The 15,715-nt window shown below is 55.0% G+C and overlaps 2 protein-coding genes across 2 annotated transcripts; both read right to left on the bottom strand.

Moving 5' to 3' along the window:
• Positions 1-1,659: 1,659 nt before the first annotated feature.
• GCAT (glycine C-acetyltransferase) lies at positions 1,660-6,776 on the bottom strand. Its single transcript, XM_061450846.1, has 9 exons — positions 6,559-6,776; positions 6,343-6,473; positions 5,418-5,519; positions 4,743-4,889; positions 4,300-4,454; positions 3,474-3,556; positions 2,951-3,122; positions 2,425-2,546; positions 1,660-2,011 (listed from the first exon to the last, which is right to left on the bottom strand). The coding sequence occupies exons 1-9, from the start codon at positions 6,758-6,760 to the stop codon at positions 1,860-1,862; spliced, it is 1,266 nt and encodes a 421-aa protein (XP_061306830.1). The 5' UTR covers positions 6,761-6,776; the 3' UTR covers positions 1,660-1,859.
• Positions 6,777-8,705: 1,929 nt separating this feature from the next.
• LOC133268032 (histone H5) lies at positions 8,706-9,643 on the bottom strand. Its single transcript, XM_061450871.1, has one exon. The coding sequence runs from the start codon at positions 9,463-9,465 to the stop codon at positions 8,887-8,889; it is 579 nt and encodes a 192-aa protein (XP_061306855.1). The 5' UTR covers positions 9,466-9,643; the 3' UTR covers positions 8,706-8,886.
• Positions 9,644-15,715: the final 6,072 nt, after the last annotated feature.

Below are 15,715 nucleotides of genomic sequence, written 5' to 3' on the forward strand. Positions count from 1 at the left end.
TGCAGAGCCTGGCCTTGAAGCGGGTGAAGAGGGAGATGGAGAATGGGGGGGATCTGGGAGAGACAGAGAGGAGAGGGAGGCAGAGAGGAGGCGAGAAGCTCAGAGCCCTTGTGTGCACACAAGGACAAGTGTGTGTATTGCAGTGAGGGAGGCTGCTGAGCTGTGAGAGACATCTGTATGGCTGCTCTCCACTGAGGAGGACTTGAGTGCTGAAGCAGGGTTAAACGGCTTGGGTTGGCTGCCCTGAGTGCAGCAAAGACATCAGCAGGGTGACCAGCAGGAGGGAGAGAGATGGGAGCATGGAATGGGATTGCAAAGGGGGTGTGCAAGTAGGGGGGGAGCGAGATGGTGCACATGCATGGGCTCAAAACAGTGGTGGCTCAGGCTGGGCCCTGTCCCAGAGCCCATCTGGCTGAAGCAAGAGAGGCTTGAGCACAACCTCCTGCTGCTTCCCCATTATATTCCCCATTCCCAAGATACTGCCTGTTGATAAGGGGGTAGGGTTTGCAGCACTGGTGCTACGCAGCGGGAGCTCCATATTGTACTTTATCAGCAGGCTCAGCTCAGGGTCCTGTGGAGATGGAAAATGAAATAAAACCAGCACACAGTTGTGGTACCAGCTGCTCTAACAGAGTCTGGTGGCAGCCCTATGGAAAAGGTGATTTCCCCCTGCCCTCTACATCCCATCAAGCCCTGCAATCCTGGATTAACATCTGTGTTCTTCGGCAGCTGCTTTGGTTCAGGTGAGACAAGTTACTGCCCTGTAGCTCGCTCCCTGAGTGCCTAATGGCAGGTAGCATTTTCAGAGCAGGGCTTTGTTAACACGACCCAGTGCTTGGGCACCCAAGCACAGCACAACCTCATTGTGGCTGGAAGCTGTCCCTGGCTGCTGGGGAGGCAGCTGGTCCTCAGCTGAGCACGTGGGCAGACAGCAGGTCACACATGATTTCTCATCTGCAGCAAAACTGATGCAAACAAAGCAATCCTGAGAGATGCCCAGGTCCCACTTAGCTTGAGTGCTAAATTGCTACCCCAGCACAGCTTGCCGGAACAAATCCAGCGATCCCAGCCTGCAGCTGATGGAGGAAAATTACAGGTTTCTGGCACCTGCTCTTCCCTCAGCTTCAGCCCCAGGCAGACACAGTCTCCCTCTCCATGCTGCTGGCCTCTACCACCTCAGCTTGCCTGCTGCCCAGCAGCCTCTCTGGGGCAAGATGCAGCACCCAGATCAGGTTTGGGAGCACCGTAGTGATGGGTAAAGCCTTAAAGCCAGCCCCAGGGAACTAAGCAAGCCTCACACCTAGCACCTAAGAGTGAGAGGGGGAGAAAGGAGCACCAGTTTCAGCTGGCCCATGTCCTGTCTCAGACCAGTTGCTGGTAGCACATCTTGCCAAAGACTTAGGAAACCCCTTGCCTCAGTGGGGAATTACAGCTGTCAGATCTACCAGGGTGATGCTACTGGACCTGCAGGAGAGCACAGAGGAAGCAGGTGACATCAGGCATAGCTACATTTCCATCAGCAGAAGACAGCATGAGCTGCAGTGCTTCAGCACCAGGACTGAGGCTTCCAGAAAGACACAGCAGAGTGTTCAGCCACAGCAAGTAGAAGATGGGGATGGACTGCAGCTCCTGGATGAGAAAACAAGAGCCAGACAAATATCCGCTGCACTGCACGACACCTTTAATGATGCAAGAGCTGGCTGCCAGAGCCACACACTGCAACAGCCACAGCTTCCCGCGGGCTGTGATGCCTTGAGGATTGGTCCTGCTTTTGGCAGCATGCTCCTCAAGCCTTTTCCCCTGGCACAGGCACTTGGTCATGGGCAAGGACAGCACCGCAGCAGGTGTTCGCTGGCCCCTCAAGGTATCGCTCCATGTTTCCGTCCCACCTCGGTGAAGGCTTCCACACAGTGGTCGATATCCTCATCGCTGTGTACAGCCGAGATCTGGACCCGGATACGGGCCTTTCCCTTGGGGACCACAGGGTAGCTGAAGCCAATGACATAAATGCCTGAGGAAGAAATGCAGGGAGAGTTAGAGCTGGCTTGCAGGGAGGGAGGTTGAGGTGGTATTGGGTGATAGAAGGGCTTTTGGATCATCCCTCCCCCTTCAACCATTTCCAGGCTTCAGGGTTTTCAGGGGGCATCTGCTCCCAAGCATGGAAATGAGGCCTAGGGCCAGTGGTGGGGATGGAGTCCAGCCTAGCAGGACAAGAGGGCTAATGTAAACTTCCCACCTCCAACAGAAAGAGGAGGTGAAGTCAGCAACGTCTGGGGGAGACCAAGAGGATGTTTGCAGGTGGAGGCTAAAGAAATAACAGGTTTCATGCAGGAGCATCCTCTGCAGGAGGGATGGTAGCACTACCCCCGGCTGTACTTTCCCTCCGGGCATGTGTCTGCATCTAGAGCTCCCTCTCTGGCTCACCTCTGTTCAGCATGTCCTCAGCCATCACTGCAGCCAGCCGAGCGTCCCCAAGCATGACAGGACAGATGGGGTGGTCTTTCCCTGAGATGGTGAAGCCAGCTGCTGTCATCTTACTTCTGAACCTGGTGAAGAGAACAAGAGGATGAGGCAAACCTCATCACCCCTGTCCTTGGGGGACCACTGCCTCGCCTTCCCCTGGTAGCCTGGGCCACCGAGGGCTGGATGTGGTGCTGCTCCAAAGTGCATCTCCTGTGCAGGGAAGGGATCCCTCTTTTTGGAGTGACCTCCAGCCACTTCCTGCTCAGCTCCATGGGACTGCAGCTGGTTGAGGGGCAGACTCATCCCAGCACACAGAGCATCCGGATCTGTCTGACACACACAGGCACATCCTGTGGTTTCCCCGAGCACCCCCAGGCCATGACTGGTAAACCACCTATGGCTGTCACTGAGGGTGAATAAACACACATGCACAACACATTCCTAAGGAGCCCCTTCCCCTGCTCCCACCCCAGTGTGCTCCACTCACCGTTGGGTCTTGGCAGCCATGGACTGTGCAATGGCATTGCTCTCCATGAGCAGGTCCAGGGCCTTGGATGCACAGCCCACCACGGCGGGGGGCAGGCTGTTGGAGAAGAGGTATGGGCGGGAACGTTGTCGGAGCAAATCAATGAGGGGTTTGGGGCCAGTTGTGTACCCGCCTGCAGATGGATGAAAGACAAATGGACAAGGAACACCAGAGTAACCTGTAACCTACAGGAGGAATTCCAGTACAAAGCAGGCCTAAAAGCATCACAGCTGGTGCCTTTTACTAAGAGTTTCCACCTTGACCCCAAATGCAAGTGCACAAGGAAGATGAAAGTAAAAGAAGTACATGGCAGGACCTCCCTTGACCCTGCGGCAGGGTCCCAAACTGAGCCTCATGCCACCAGTAGAAAAAGACAACATGCAGTTGTGGCTCTATCATTAGGCAGAGGAAGGAAACATCAGTGATGCTGTGGAGCTTGGAGCCCTTTAGGGCATGGAGAACCTTGGTCAGGAAATGCCTTCACCTGCAGCTCCTCCAAGAGCTTTTCCCAGGGTGGAATTGATGATGGTGACTTTGTCCATCACTCCCAGGAGCTCATCAGTACCCCTGTAGTAGAAGGAACATCACATTCTCAGCTGTGCCAGCACACACCAGGGAAGCTGTTCTACACCTGAGGGATGCCTCAAGGGAAACAAAGGGCCACCAGCCAGGTCCCTGCTAAAGGAGTAACACCCCCGTGGTAGTTCAACCCAAGTGTTGACCTTCTCTTCTTCTGCAGAAAGGCTAAGCTAGAATCTCCCAAGATAAGAGCATGGGGTTTTCATCCCTTACAGATGGGAGAGCACTCAAACTTCCCACACAGATGTTTAATAGTGCAAACAGAGCACTAGCAATGCAAGCTTGTGAAGCATCTCTTCTTGGCAAACACTTGCAGCCAAGTGCACTGCTTGACACTTGGAGGATCTCCAGGGGATGGAAGGAAAACTTGCCCTGAGGGAATTAATCAAACTTGCCCTGAGGGAATTAATCTGTGCAAGCTAACTCCACAAAGCCCCCAAGCATTTGAAAGTGATATCTGAGAGGAGGATTTGGAAATCAGGAAGTCCAACTGGCTCCCATTTGGAAGCAGATGAGATGGTCACACCATCCCTTACACACTGATAAGCAGCTGTCATGTTGGGATGGGTCATTGCTAAAGTATCTCCCTCCAGGTGCCCTGAAGATGGGGTGCAAAACCTTCAAGCAGTGGTGACCCCCCCACAAAAATATGTTAGTTATCAATACCCTTGGCCTTGCTTCAGAGGCTATTGGGCTATTGGGGAAGAAACAGGGTTGAAACGGCCACTTACCGGCCATTGGGTCCCAGGAAGCCTGTGGCATGGCATTCATCAATGAAGACCAGGGCATCGTACTTCTGGGCCAGCTGGCAGATCTCCCTCAGGGGTGCAATGTCACCATCCATGGAGAAGGCACCATCAGTGGCCACCAGCCGCAGACGATGTTTCTATGGGAGGAAGAGTGGTGCCTCCAGGGGTGAAGATGTCACCCTGAGGAGAGGGGCTGGCGAGGAAGACTGGCACATAGCTCAACTCCTGTAGGGCATGGATGTATCTAACTGAGACAGGGGGGTCTGCACTGCAACCAGCTGCTTACCCTCCTTGCCCATCCATGCCTACACGTGCCTGTGGGCAAAACCAATGCCTACTGCATGGGAAAAGGTAGAGCTCACCCTTTGGGGCTGGTTACTGCAGCACAGCTAAGCTCACACTAGGGTGGGAGCAGACCTCCATACCTGCGCGTCCTGCAGCTTGGCTTCCAGGTCCTGCATGTCCATATGCTTGTAGCGGTACTTGTTAGCCTTGCACAGGCGGATCCCGTCAATGATGGAGGCATGGTTCAGCTCATCTGACAGCACTGCATCCTCTGGGGTCAGCAGGGCCTGGTCATGCCAAAGAGAAAGGATCATCCTTTGCTCCAGGGCACCATCTCACCAAGATCTTCCAGCATCTCTCAGGGCAGAGGACAAGGCTGTGTCTGACTGCAGCTCCCACGTCTCTCCTGGCACCGCTTAACTTTCCACTTTCCTTGCCAGTCACCTTATCCCCTTATTTCCTTAGGCCAGGCTCTTGCCTGTGGCTTCTGAGCTCAAAACCTCCCTCACCTTTCCTAGCAAACCTGGGGAATGGCCTCTTTTCCCTGCCTATGCTTCAAAGGGGAGTACAGACCTCCCACAGAATGGGAGCCCTCCCCAAAAGCTGGAGCCTGTCTTGAGAAGGGGGAGGTGAGGCTGATTAAACACCTCCTCATGGCTTCCCCAGTCCCAGGGCACCAAGCTGGGGTTCTCCACCACCAGTCACTACCATCTTTTCTGTGGCACAGAGCTCACATCGTAGCCTCTGGAAGGCATGGCAGGCACATTGGCATCACCTCCCTCCTGCATGCACAACACAATGAAAGCCCTACAAACCTCAAAGATGCCAGCGTTGGCATCAAAGCAGCTGGGATAGAGAATGGCATCTTCCCGCTGGTGAAAACGTGCAAGCTTCTCCTCCAGGTCCTTGTGTATGCTCTAAAGAGATGAGAGGAGCAAGCGTCACTGGCGGGGCAGCACAAGTCCTCACTTGCCCACGGCTGTTAGATGCTGACTGCAAGGGGAAGAAACAGACAGGTTTTATCCAGAAAAGGTGTGCGTGCATGGCAGAAATTAGTTGCGTTCAGCATGTGTTTGCAAACACAGACCTAAAATGCGGTTATGGGTTTGGACACCACAAGCACAGCAGAAACTCCAAGCTCCCCACCCATGGGGGGAATTTTCTTTGCACTTAACTAGCTGACGGGGATAAACCAGGCTGGGTTTGATAGAGGCAATTCAAGTCAGGCTGGCTGCAATTTTGACCCTTAAGGGAGGGGAAAAGACATCAATTTTCTGAATGTCTTTCAAACTTAGGGGAGATTTAGATTAGATAAAAGGAAGAAATTCTTCACTATGAGGGTGGTGAGGCCCTGGCACAGGTTGCCCAGAGAAGCTGTGGCTGCCCTATCCCTGGCAGTGTTCAAGGCCAGGCTGGACAGGGCTTGGAACAACCTGATCTAGTGGAAGGTGTCCCTGACTGTGGCAGGGGGTTGGAACTGGATGAGCTTGAAGGTCCCTTCCCCAACTCAAACCATTCTGTGATTCTATGGTTCTATGAGTTCAGAGGGGTGTTTGGTTCCTTTGTTCTCTGAGGGGTTGTAACACTTTAAGTTGGCATATTTCCAGATGTTCAGCTGGTGCGGACACAGCCGGCTCTTTTTCCACCTGGCCACGTGTAACTTAGCACTGCACATACACGTGAGTACTGAGAAGGGAGTCTGAGAATGGCTACCCTAGAGGAAGGCATGCTGCCCTGTACCTGGGTACCACAGATGAAGCGGACAGAGCTGAGCCCAGCGCCGAACTCCTCCAAGGCCTCCACTGCAGCGCGGATCACCTCGGGGTGGCTGGAGAGCCCCAGGTAGTTATTGGCACAGAAGTTGAGGATCCCTGCGGGGAAGAGAAAGAGAGAAGCACTGAGCGAGGGCGAACGGGGACAGAAGCCGATGACACCGAGCGCCTGCCCCATACTCACCGCCTCCTCCGCCCGTCAAGCGGAGGTGGGGGCCTTGTCGGGAGGCGATCACCCGCTCACTCTTCCAAGTGCCGGCGCCTCGGATATCCTCCAGCTCGTTCTCCAGCAGCCGGCGGAGCTGAGCCGAAGCCGCTCCCGATGAGGACCGGGGGGTCCCGGCCCCGCAGACCCGCAGCGTCCTCACGGCCGCACCGCGCCACATCCCGATGCCCCGCTCCTCCCCCTGGCGGGGAGGAGCGCAGCTAGGGAGGTGCTTGGCTCCAGGCTCGGGGAAGAGCGGCTGGAAAGCTGCTCATGGAAAAGGACTTGATGATCTTCAAGGTCTTTTCCAACCTGCTTGGTTCTGTGATTCTGTGTTGGGGTTGTTGAGCCTGGAGAAGACTCCAGCGAGGCCTTCTTGTGGGCTTTCAGTTCTTAAAGGGTCTACAAGAAAGATGAAGAGAGACCTTTCAGCAGGCCCTGTTGCAATAGGACGAAGGGTAATGATTTTAAACTAAAAAAGGGGAGATTCAGGCTGGATGTGAGGAAAAAATCCTTTACACTGAGGGTGGTGAAACACTGGCACAGGGTGCCCAGAGAGGTGGTGGATGCTCCATCCCTGGAGACATTCAAGGCCAGGCTGGATGTAGTTCTGGGCAACCTGGTCTGGTTGAAGATGTCCCTGGATTAGATGAGCTTTGAAGGTCCCTTACAACTCAAACTATTCTATGGTACTATGATTCTATGTACTATGTCCTGGAGGATTTTTGAGCAACAGGCCGTACTGCATCTTGAGGGTCAACAAGCCCAGGAGCATTAGGTCTTCCCACCTGAGGGACTTGGGGTGCTCAGCACAGGTGACTTGGGTCCTCTCCTAGGTGGTTTGTGGGTGTCCACCATAGAGGGTAATGAACCAAAGGGTCTGTAGGATGTGGGCGCATCCAGCTGAGGTGACCAAGGACCTACCAGCTGAAGGAGACTGGGTGTCTGAGCCTAAGGGATTTGAGTTTGTGACCCACAAGTCCACTGGGTTTAGACACACAGAGTCCAGCTAGATCAGGCATCTCCATCCTCCACTATAGCTGACTGGGGAATCCTGAGGCCAGGGTGGTGTAGGCCTGTCATGTCCAGGAGAATTAGGCACCAGGCTCTTGAAAGGGTCTTCAGCCTAGGTAGGCTGGTTTGGTCCGAGGATCTCAGGTACAAGATCCTAAAGGGATTAGGTGCCTCCTTGCCAAGGATTTCAATACCATGAACTACAGAATTCAGGATCTTTGATGGCTAAAATGCTCAGGCACCATCTGCCCAAGTGATTTAGGATAGTCAGGCCAATGGGTCTGGGAGTGTGAAGATGCTGGGCCCATGAGATTTAGGCACAGCAAGCCCAAGGGGACTGGGCACCCACAGCATGGAGGATTTTGGAGCTCCTGATGTCTGTAGCCAAGGGGGGTCAGGCACCTCCTGCCTGAGGCTCAGATCCTGCTATCAGGAGCATGCAGCCCTGCTTGGGGAAGGGCTCTCTCCAGGGCCAGTCCGGCCCTGGAGTCGTGCCAGCCCCCCTGGGCAGAAAGCCAGAGCCCCGGGGTGATAGCGGGGCCGTGTCCAGCAGACCTGCCTCACCCTGCCTGCCTGCAGAGCTGCCCACTGCCATGCTCAGGACCATTCCTTCCCATGAATTAACCCCTTCCCTCTTGCTGGACACCTCCAACTCCTTGAAAACAAATGTGGACAGACCCTGGCCCCGCTCCACCTCCCCCATCCCATCCCTGTCACCACCACCCAGCTGAGGCAGGCAGCCCCATCACCCAAGTGGTTGTTATCTCCAGCACCCAACACCATCTCCAGACCTCACATGCAGCACCCTCACCTCAGACCCATGGTGGGGACCCAGGGAGGTGGAATAAACCCCTTTTCCTCCTCCGGGGAATGCCGTGGCTGCACGTTCCCATTTCCCCTCCAACACAGGCAGGCTTTGCCTGGCCCCAGCAAACACACAAACCCCCAAGGAGCCTGGGCAGGATCAGTAACTGAAACCCTGTGTGGCCTCGACGGACACACTGAATCACCAGCACTCAAACACCCAACAAGCAGCCCACCAGTAGCAAAAAAAACAAACAAGACACACAAGAAATTTCTGAGACTTCGAAATAAAAACCCAGACCAGTAACTCTTACAAATGGGAACTCTCCGTACCAAAGGTGTTCCTTTTTCCTTTCATTAACTGCCTTGTTTTAATTATTTCCACACAAGAATCAATTCTTTATAAAATGCGATAGAAATGGGTAAAAATAAAGGCAAACGCTATTTACAGAAACCAACAGGGAGAGTACCGAAACGCCTCTTGGCTTCTTATTTCTTCTTGGGTGATTTACGGGCGCTGGACTTGGCCTTGGGTTTTGACCGCTTTGCCTTCTTGGGCCTGGACACCTTCCGTGACTTGGCTCTAACAGTCTTTGGCCTCTTGGCTTTCTTCGGGCTGGTCCTCGTCTTCTTCCTGGCTCTTTTGGCGGCAGACTTGGGCTTCTTTGCTGGAGACTTGCTTCTCCTGCGCCGAGCCGCTTTCCGGGGCGACGTGGATCTCCTGGCCGTCTTCTTCCTCTTCCTAGACGGGGACCTCTTCGCCTTGTTGCCCTTGGCCAGGCGGAAAGAGCCGGAGGCGCCAACGCCTTTGGTCTGCTTGAGGACACCGGTGGCGACGAGGCGTCGGATGGCGAGCCTGATCTGGGCGTCGGCGTTGTGGCCCACCTTGTAGTGGCTCTTCACGTACTTCTGGATGGACTGCCGGGACGACCCGCCGCGGCTCTTCTCGGCGCGGATGGCCGCCGCGATCATGTCCGAGTAGGTCGGATGAGCCGCCGGCCGCCGCGCCGCCCTGGCCCGCTTGGGCTTGGGGGCCGGAGCCGGGAGCGGGATGGGGCTGTCCGACATGGTCAGCGCTTCGCGACGCCCGGCGATGCCCTGCTCGGCGGGAAGGCTCGTCCTGTCCTGTCCCGCCCTGCCGGCGCCCCCGCCCCTGGGCGGGGATTGGCTGGCGGAGGAGCGGTGGGTGAGGACCGCAGCAGACCCCGGTGCCGCTCCCGGTGCCGGTGCCGCCGCCGCCTCTGCGGCCGCGCACGATCCGGTCGCCCTTTTAAAGGCGCCGTGCGGACCGCGGGGAGGACTGCCCCCTGCGCGCGCCACGCGCGACCCGCCCGCCCACCCCCGCCACCCGTGTCCCCGGGTGTCCCCGAGCCGAGCCGGCGGGATGGGACAGGGATGGGCACTGGGGATGGGGAGGGACACTGGGGGGCAATGGAGCGGGACAAGGAAGAGTATCTCGGAGGACACTGAGTGGGGGCAAGGAGGGACACTGGGGGACACGGAGGATGCTGCGGGACAAGGAAGAGTATCTCGGAGGACACTGAGTGGGGACAAGGAGGGACACGGAGCAGGACAAGGAAGAGTATCTCAGAGGACACTGACTGGGGACAAGGAGGGACACTGGGGGACACGGAGGATGCTGCGGGACAAGGAAGAGTATCTCGGAGGACACTGAGTGGGGACAAGGAGGGACACTGGGGGACACGGAGGATGCTGCGGGACAAGGAAGAGTATCTCGGAGGACACTGAGTGGGGACAAGGAGGGACACTGGGGGACACGGAGGATGCTGCGGGACAAGGAAGAGTATCTCGGAGGACACTGAGTGGGGACAAGGAGGGACACGGAGCAGGACAAGGAAGAGTATCTCAGAGGACACTGAGTGGGGACAAGGAGGGACACTGGGGGACACGGAGGATGCTGCGGGACAAGGAAGAGTATCTCGGAGGACACTGAGTGGGGGCAAGGAGGGACACTGGGGGACAAGGGCAAACATTTGGGGGGACACTAGGTGGGGACAACAAGGGACACTGGGGAACAAGGAAAAGCATTTGGGGGACACTGGGTAGGGACAAGGAGGGACAATGGGGAGTGCTTGGGGACACTGGAAAGATAGAGAGGGACATAGAAGGGACACTTGGGGCAACATCAAGACATGTTGAGGGAAACGTAAAGGGGATGCTGAGGGTGAGGGAGGACATTTGGGGAGGACAGAAGGAGCAACACAAGGAGAAACATTAGAGTACAAGGAGAGATGTTGGGGAGGGCATCAGGCAACAAGGAGGGACTCTAGAGGGGACACCAAGGAGAAAAGGGTGAGCACTGAGCTCAAAAAAGACTCGGCAGCAATAACCCACTGCCCAGTGCCTCTGCCCTCTTTGTTCCCCACCGGCTGCTTTGGGGACACCAGCTCAGCCCTCGCATGTCAGGGGTCCCAAACAACAGGCTGTCCCCTTTTTGGGGGAGACAAGCACAGCTCCTCATGAGGGGACAGATGCCAGTGACAGGCATCCTTACCCAGCTGCCCAAGTGATCGGCTGTTCCTGGGAGATTAAATGTAGCTGCTATCAGCATATTGCCTGTAGGATTTTGATCATGTTTTCCCCCTTATTTCTTAAAAACGTGGGTGCAGCCACCTTTTGCCCACCAACACACTGCATAGTGCTTGGGGTGAACCCTAGCACCTCCAAACTTCCCCCTGCTTCAACAGCGTGGTAAAATACACAACAAGCACCTGCCTGTAGCTTCAGTGTGCCCTGCATCCCCCAGAGAATGACAACCACTGGCCAGGGACACGCAGAAGTACACATAGAAATAGACACAGATCTATAAATACAAACAAATGTAGATGTAGAAACATAAAAGGGTGCTGAGGCACTGCCACAGGGTGCCCCGAGAAGCTGTGGCTGCCCCATCCCTGTCAGGGTTCAAGGCCAGGTTGGACGGAGCTTGGAGCAACCTGGTCTATGGAAGGTGTCCCTGCCCATGGCAGGGGGTTGGAACTGGATGAGCTTTAAGGTCCCTTCCAACCCAAACCAACTCTGTGATTCTGTGATACTAAATAGAATAGAAATAGTAGAATTAGAAATACTAGAAAATAGAAATAATTTGATGCACTCTCCCTAACATATAGAGGTGCTGTGGGAGGGTGCAGCATGCCCCTGTCCCAGAAGGAGGCACTAGGCCCCCTGATGCCGTCCCATCGGTGGAAGGGCTGTCAGGGCATCCCCTTGTGCTTCCCTCCCTGGTGCTGCTCTTTCATGTGCCCCTCTTCATTTGGAGAGTAGGAACGGTTCGCAGCACCTGCAAACTACTTGATTTTATTAAGAGCAAAGAGCTTCTGATTGCAGGGAGGAATAACTGCCTTCCCACCCCCCTTGGGTTGTTTTTTCATGCTTAAAACATAACGAATACATCACTTTGCACCCCACATAGGCACAAGCTCTGTTGGCCTCTGTACAACACTTTGACCGCCTGAAAGACGCTCTAATTTTTCCTAGACGGGAATAAACGGCCATCGCTGGCTGCCTGCACGTAGGCAAACCAGGAGCACGCAGATAAGGCACCATCTGCTTTTATTTGCATCCAAGTTTTCAACTGTCACAAGACGGGCTATGAGGGTAGACAAGAAGGAGGGGTAACATCATCCCAGAGCCCCTGGGGTGGGCACAGTGCCGCGGGCTGACCACAGAGCCTCCAGGCTTCAATGCCATTATCAGGGCAGCACAGTGATGGGAAGGCAAAAGGGGGGGGAGGCAGGGAGGGAGGAAGGCATGTGTTTTACCTAACTTTAGCCAGCTGAAAATTAGGGGTCTAATCTCAGCCCATCACCTGGGCACCTCCTGCAGTCCAACAGGGCTGCTCAGCATCTTCCAGTGGGTGCCGCTGCTGGCGGGCAAACACCCTCTCCCCTGTACATGGGAGAGATACAACCTTTCCATCCCTTTCGTGCAGACCCTTTCCAACACTTCCACCCCTAGCATTTGCCCAGTCAAAATAGGGGGAAAGTCCCTTCCACCCCTTTCATCCAGACCCTTTCCAACACTTCCATCCCTAGTATTTGCCCAGTCAAAATAGGGAGAAGATCCCTTTCATCCAGACCCTTTCTAATACTTCCATCCCTAATTTTTGCCCAGTCAAAATAGGGAGAAGATCCCTTTCATCCCTTTCATCCAGACCCTTTCCAATGCTTCCATCCCTAGTATTTGCCCAGTCAAAATAGGGCATAAGATCCCATGCCACCAAGGAACTTGGAGGGAAGGTGCACATTGATCACAGCTCATTAGACTGCTGTTGGACTTGTACATAGAGAGGAACCCACTTGGTACTGGAAAGCACCCCTGGAACCCTGCTCTGTTTTACTGATGCATCCTTAATATGAGCTGGGCAGAACCAAGAGAGGTTTTCTGGCTCCTGGTGGGGTGCCGGGGCTGGAGATGAGGTACAGATGCTGCAGGGCAATGCAAGCCCTGCTGCCTGTGGGAAGTGGAGCCAAGGCAGCATGGAGGGCGCTCATCTGGAAGGGAACACTATTCCCACAGGCCACTCACGCTGCCATGCCTGGCTTGGGCTCGTGCCTTCATTTTTGGCCACAGGAGCCAGCCACCATGCACAGGGTGGGGTGCATTACCCCTTGAATCCACTTTTCTCCCTGAGGAGAGCTACCTAACAGCTCCAAGCCTCCTGTACCTCCTGTTTCTGGCATTAGTTAGCAGGGATTGGGAAATCCTGCTTCTCTGACAAACCCCAGAGGATAGAGGCCAGATGAATCCTCTCCGTAATCCCATTCACCTTCTCCCTCTCCACACTGTGTTCAGCCAGACCCCACGGGGATTTATGCACTTCCAGCTGTGGATTTCATCTTAAATGGTCAAACCATGAGCACCGTGGATGTGCTATGGATCCCCTTGTAGGGGCAGGACAGCTGTTCACTGGCATTTGAGTGCACTGGGGCACTTCTGACGTTTGATTTTACCTGCTTTCCGTTTCCAAAGAGACTCAAAACCCCCAGCACTAGGACTTGCCCTTGCTGACACTCAGGTTCAAGCTTCAGTGCTTTGTCTAGTGGCAAAACAGGGGAATTTGCTGATTTTCCAGTGTGCTCACCAGAGCGTCAGCCCTGAGCCCCCACTGTGCAATGCAGCGTGGTCAACCCAGCACGAAGCCACTCAGCCCAGACACCATGAATAGCAGAGCTAGCTTTAACCATGGCAAGGTTAGACAGTGCCTTTGGCTGACACAGTCTAGTGTGAGGCATCCATGCCCATGGGGAATGGAACTGGATGATCTTAAGGTCCTTTCCAACCCAAACCATTCTATGATTCTATACGAATGAATGGCAAAGGGATATTGCCTCTGGTTGCTGGACTGATCACCACTGTTTTGAAATATTTATGAGCTGTCCTAAAAGGCAAGCTCCTTATGTGAGCAGGGATGCTGGCTCTCATGCAAACCAGGGTACTGTAGAGCTGTGGGGCTCCCCTTTGCCAGAGGGACATTTCTCACATCCACAACGTGGCTGTGAGCAGGTTGATGGGGTGGAGGCATCACTTTGGGATGCTTTCTTGGGCTCTGCTGTCCATTGCGTGGGCATTGCAGTCATCTCCCTCCCTGCCACGCTCCCCACACCCAGCTCCCCTGCACCCAGCAGATAATGATGCAGAGATGACGGGGTGACCATATCACCCTGACACAGGCGAGGCCTGGGCTGCCCGATTAGCACCGTGCCGGTTTGGGAGGTGTTGGCGCACCATCACCCCGGGATGACGGGATGCTCCTAGCTGGCTGGTGCTGATCTGCTCATCTCGGACACATGTCGGGTGCCTGCACATTTCGCCTGTGCTGATGCGACACATTTATCGGGGTCAGCAGTCCCTGCTGAGGAAGGGTAAAAAAAACCCAACAAACACCACCCAAACAAACCAACCCAAACAAACACAAGATAGGGAAGCATTCAGGGAAGGAGCCGGTGAGCAGCGTGCTGAGAACTGCGCACAGCAGCAGTCTGCATTCACCCCACGCTCACCCCCAGTGCCCCATTTTTGGGGGGTTTCCTCTCAGGGAGCGGGTTTTACCACGCAGACTGTAGTGTCAGTGTTTGTTTGTTCTAAAACCAATGCACACACACACCAGCCTGCAACCCTGTGCCCCGTACCCAACTTCACTTCCTTCTTGTCCCCTACTAAACCCTCATGGTGAGACCAAGCCCTGCAGCCTGGAAGCATTTGCCCTGAGCTACTCTATCACTTCAGGCTTTCCTTCCCATCTCAGCTCCTGGTGTGCTGAACGTGCACCCATCCCATGGCAACAGCCATGTCCTGCTGGGGGGCAGAGGGAAAAGCCTGGACCTTGGGCAGCACAGGGGCAGGCAGGTCTCCAGGCAGGAGGCCAAGCACCAGCAAGAGCAAGCCCTGGCTCTGCACGGGTGCAATAGGGAGCTGCCTGCTGAACTCGGTGCCTCACCTCTTGCACCATCCACCAGGTTGCTCAAGGGCCTCACGCATGTGACTAAAGCCTGCAACCCAGTTTTACTGGAATTTGTGAGGTATGAAGCAGCTTGCCTTATGTAGGGAAAGCAGTCACTGCAGCCATGTCCATGGAGAAGTGGGTCTGTATCTGCCTGCACCCCGTGCCCCAGGAGCACCGGTGCATGGTGAGGTTATCACACACTGCTGCCCTAACTCTCCTCATTGCACTGCCACCGGTGTCCTTACACCCTGCTCTCCTCCTCACGTCTCATAGTACTCCAGCCTTCCAGATGATGTATCCATCACATCCAAGGGTCCTCCTTGAGCATCTTCACTTCTTCAGATGTCACCTCCAGCCGTGGCATGAGCCCGCAGTTAAGGCTCTTCTGTAATTGCCAACAGCCTCTATGCAGAGCAACAGCTCATGTTTACATTGGAATGGGGCCGAATGAGGAGCAGTAACCCCCAGGTCCTCCACCCTGACAAAAAAAGCAATGTGCATCACCCAAAAACGCGAGGAGGAAAGCACCTGAAATCCCTCTGATCTTCCCCAGGATCTATACATACTGCTTACCCTGCCTGTAGCTTGCAGTGCCACCTGCCCTCCCTGTTACTGCATTTACTGATGCAGCCCAGACTCCTTGGGGCAGAGGGTCCAAGTGGGATTTTCTTAGCGGTGTGGTGAATCAGATTATTTCCCCCCAAATCCAGAGGTGAAGCAAACAGCTGGCTAACAGCACTGCAGGACTCTCCCTCCCCACATCCAGAGGGAGGGAAGCGACAGGTCAGGATGTCCCAAAACCACACGGGAACCTGGAGAAACGACCCAGCACCACCAGCATGGGGGTCAGGG

The sequence above is a fragment of the Pezoporus flaviventris genome, unplaced genomic scaffold (assembly GCF_033815535.1).
Source record: "Pezoporus flaviventris isolate CSIRO_AGI_PZ_B2104156 unplaced genomic scaffold, CSIRO_AGI_Pfla_v1 ptg000011l, whole genome shotgun sequence".
NCBI classification, from domain to species: Eukaryota; Metazoa; Chordata; class Aves; order Psittaciformes; family Psittacidae; genus Pezoporus; species Pezoporus flaviventris.

Coding starts and splice junctions, on each gene's coding strand:
- GCAT (XM_061450846.1), bottom strand. CDS start 6,760: ATGTGGCGCGGTGCGGCCGTGAGGACGCTGCGGGTCTGCGGGGCCGGG. Junction 6,474..6,558: donor CTTGACGGGCGGAGGAGGCG/GTGAGTATGGGG, acceptor TCTTCCCCGCAG/GGATCCTCAACTTCTGTGCC. Junction 4,890..5,417: donor CCAACGCTGGCATCTTTGAG/GTTTGTAGGGCT, acceptor TGGCATGACCAG/GCCCTGCTGACCCCAGAGGA.
- LOC133268032 (XM_061450871.1), bottom strand. CDS start 9,465: ATGTCGGACAGCCCCATCCCGCTCCCGGCTCCGGCCCCCAAGCCCAAG.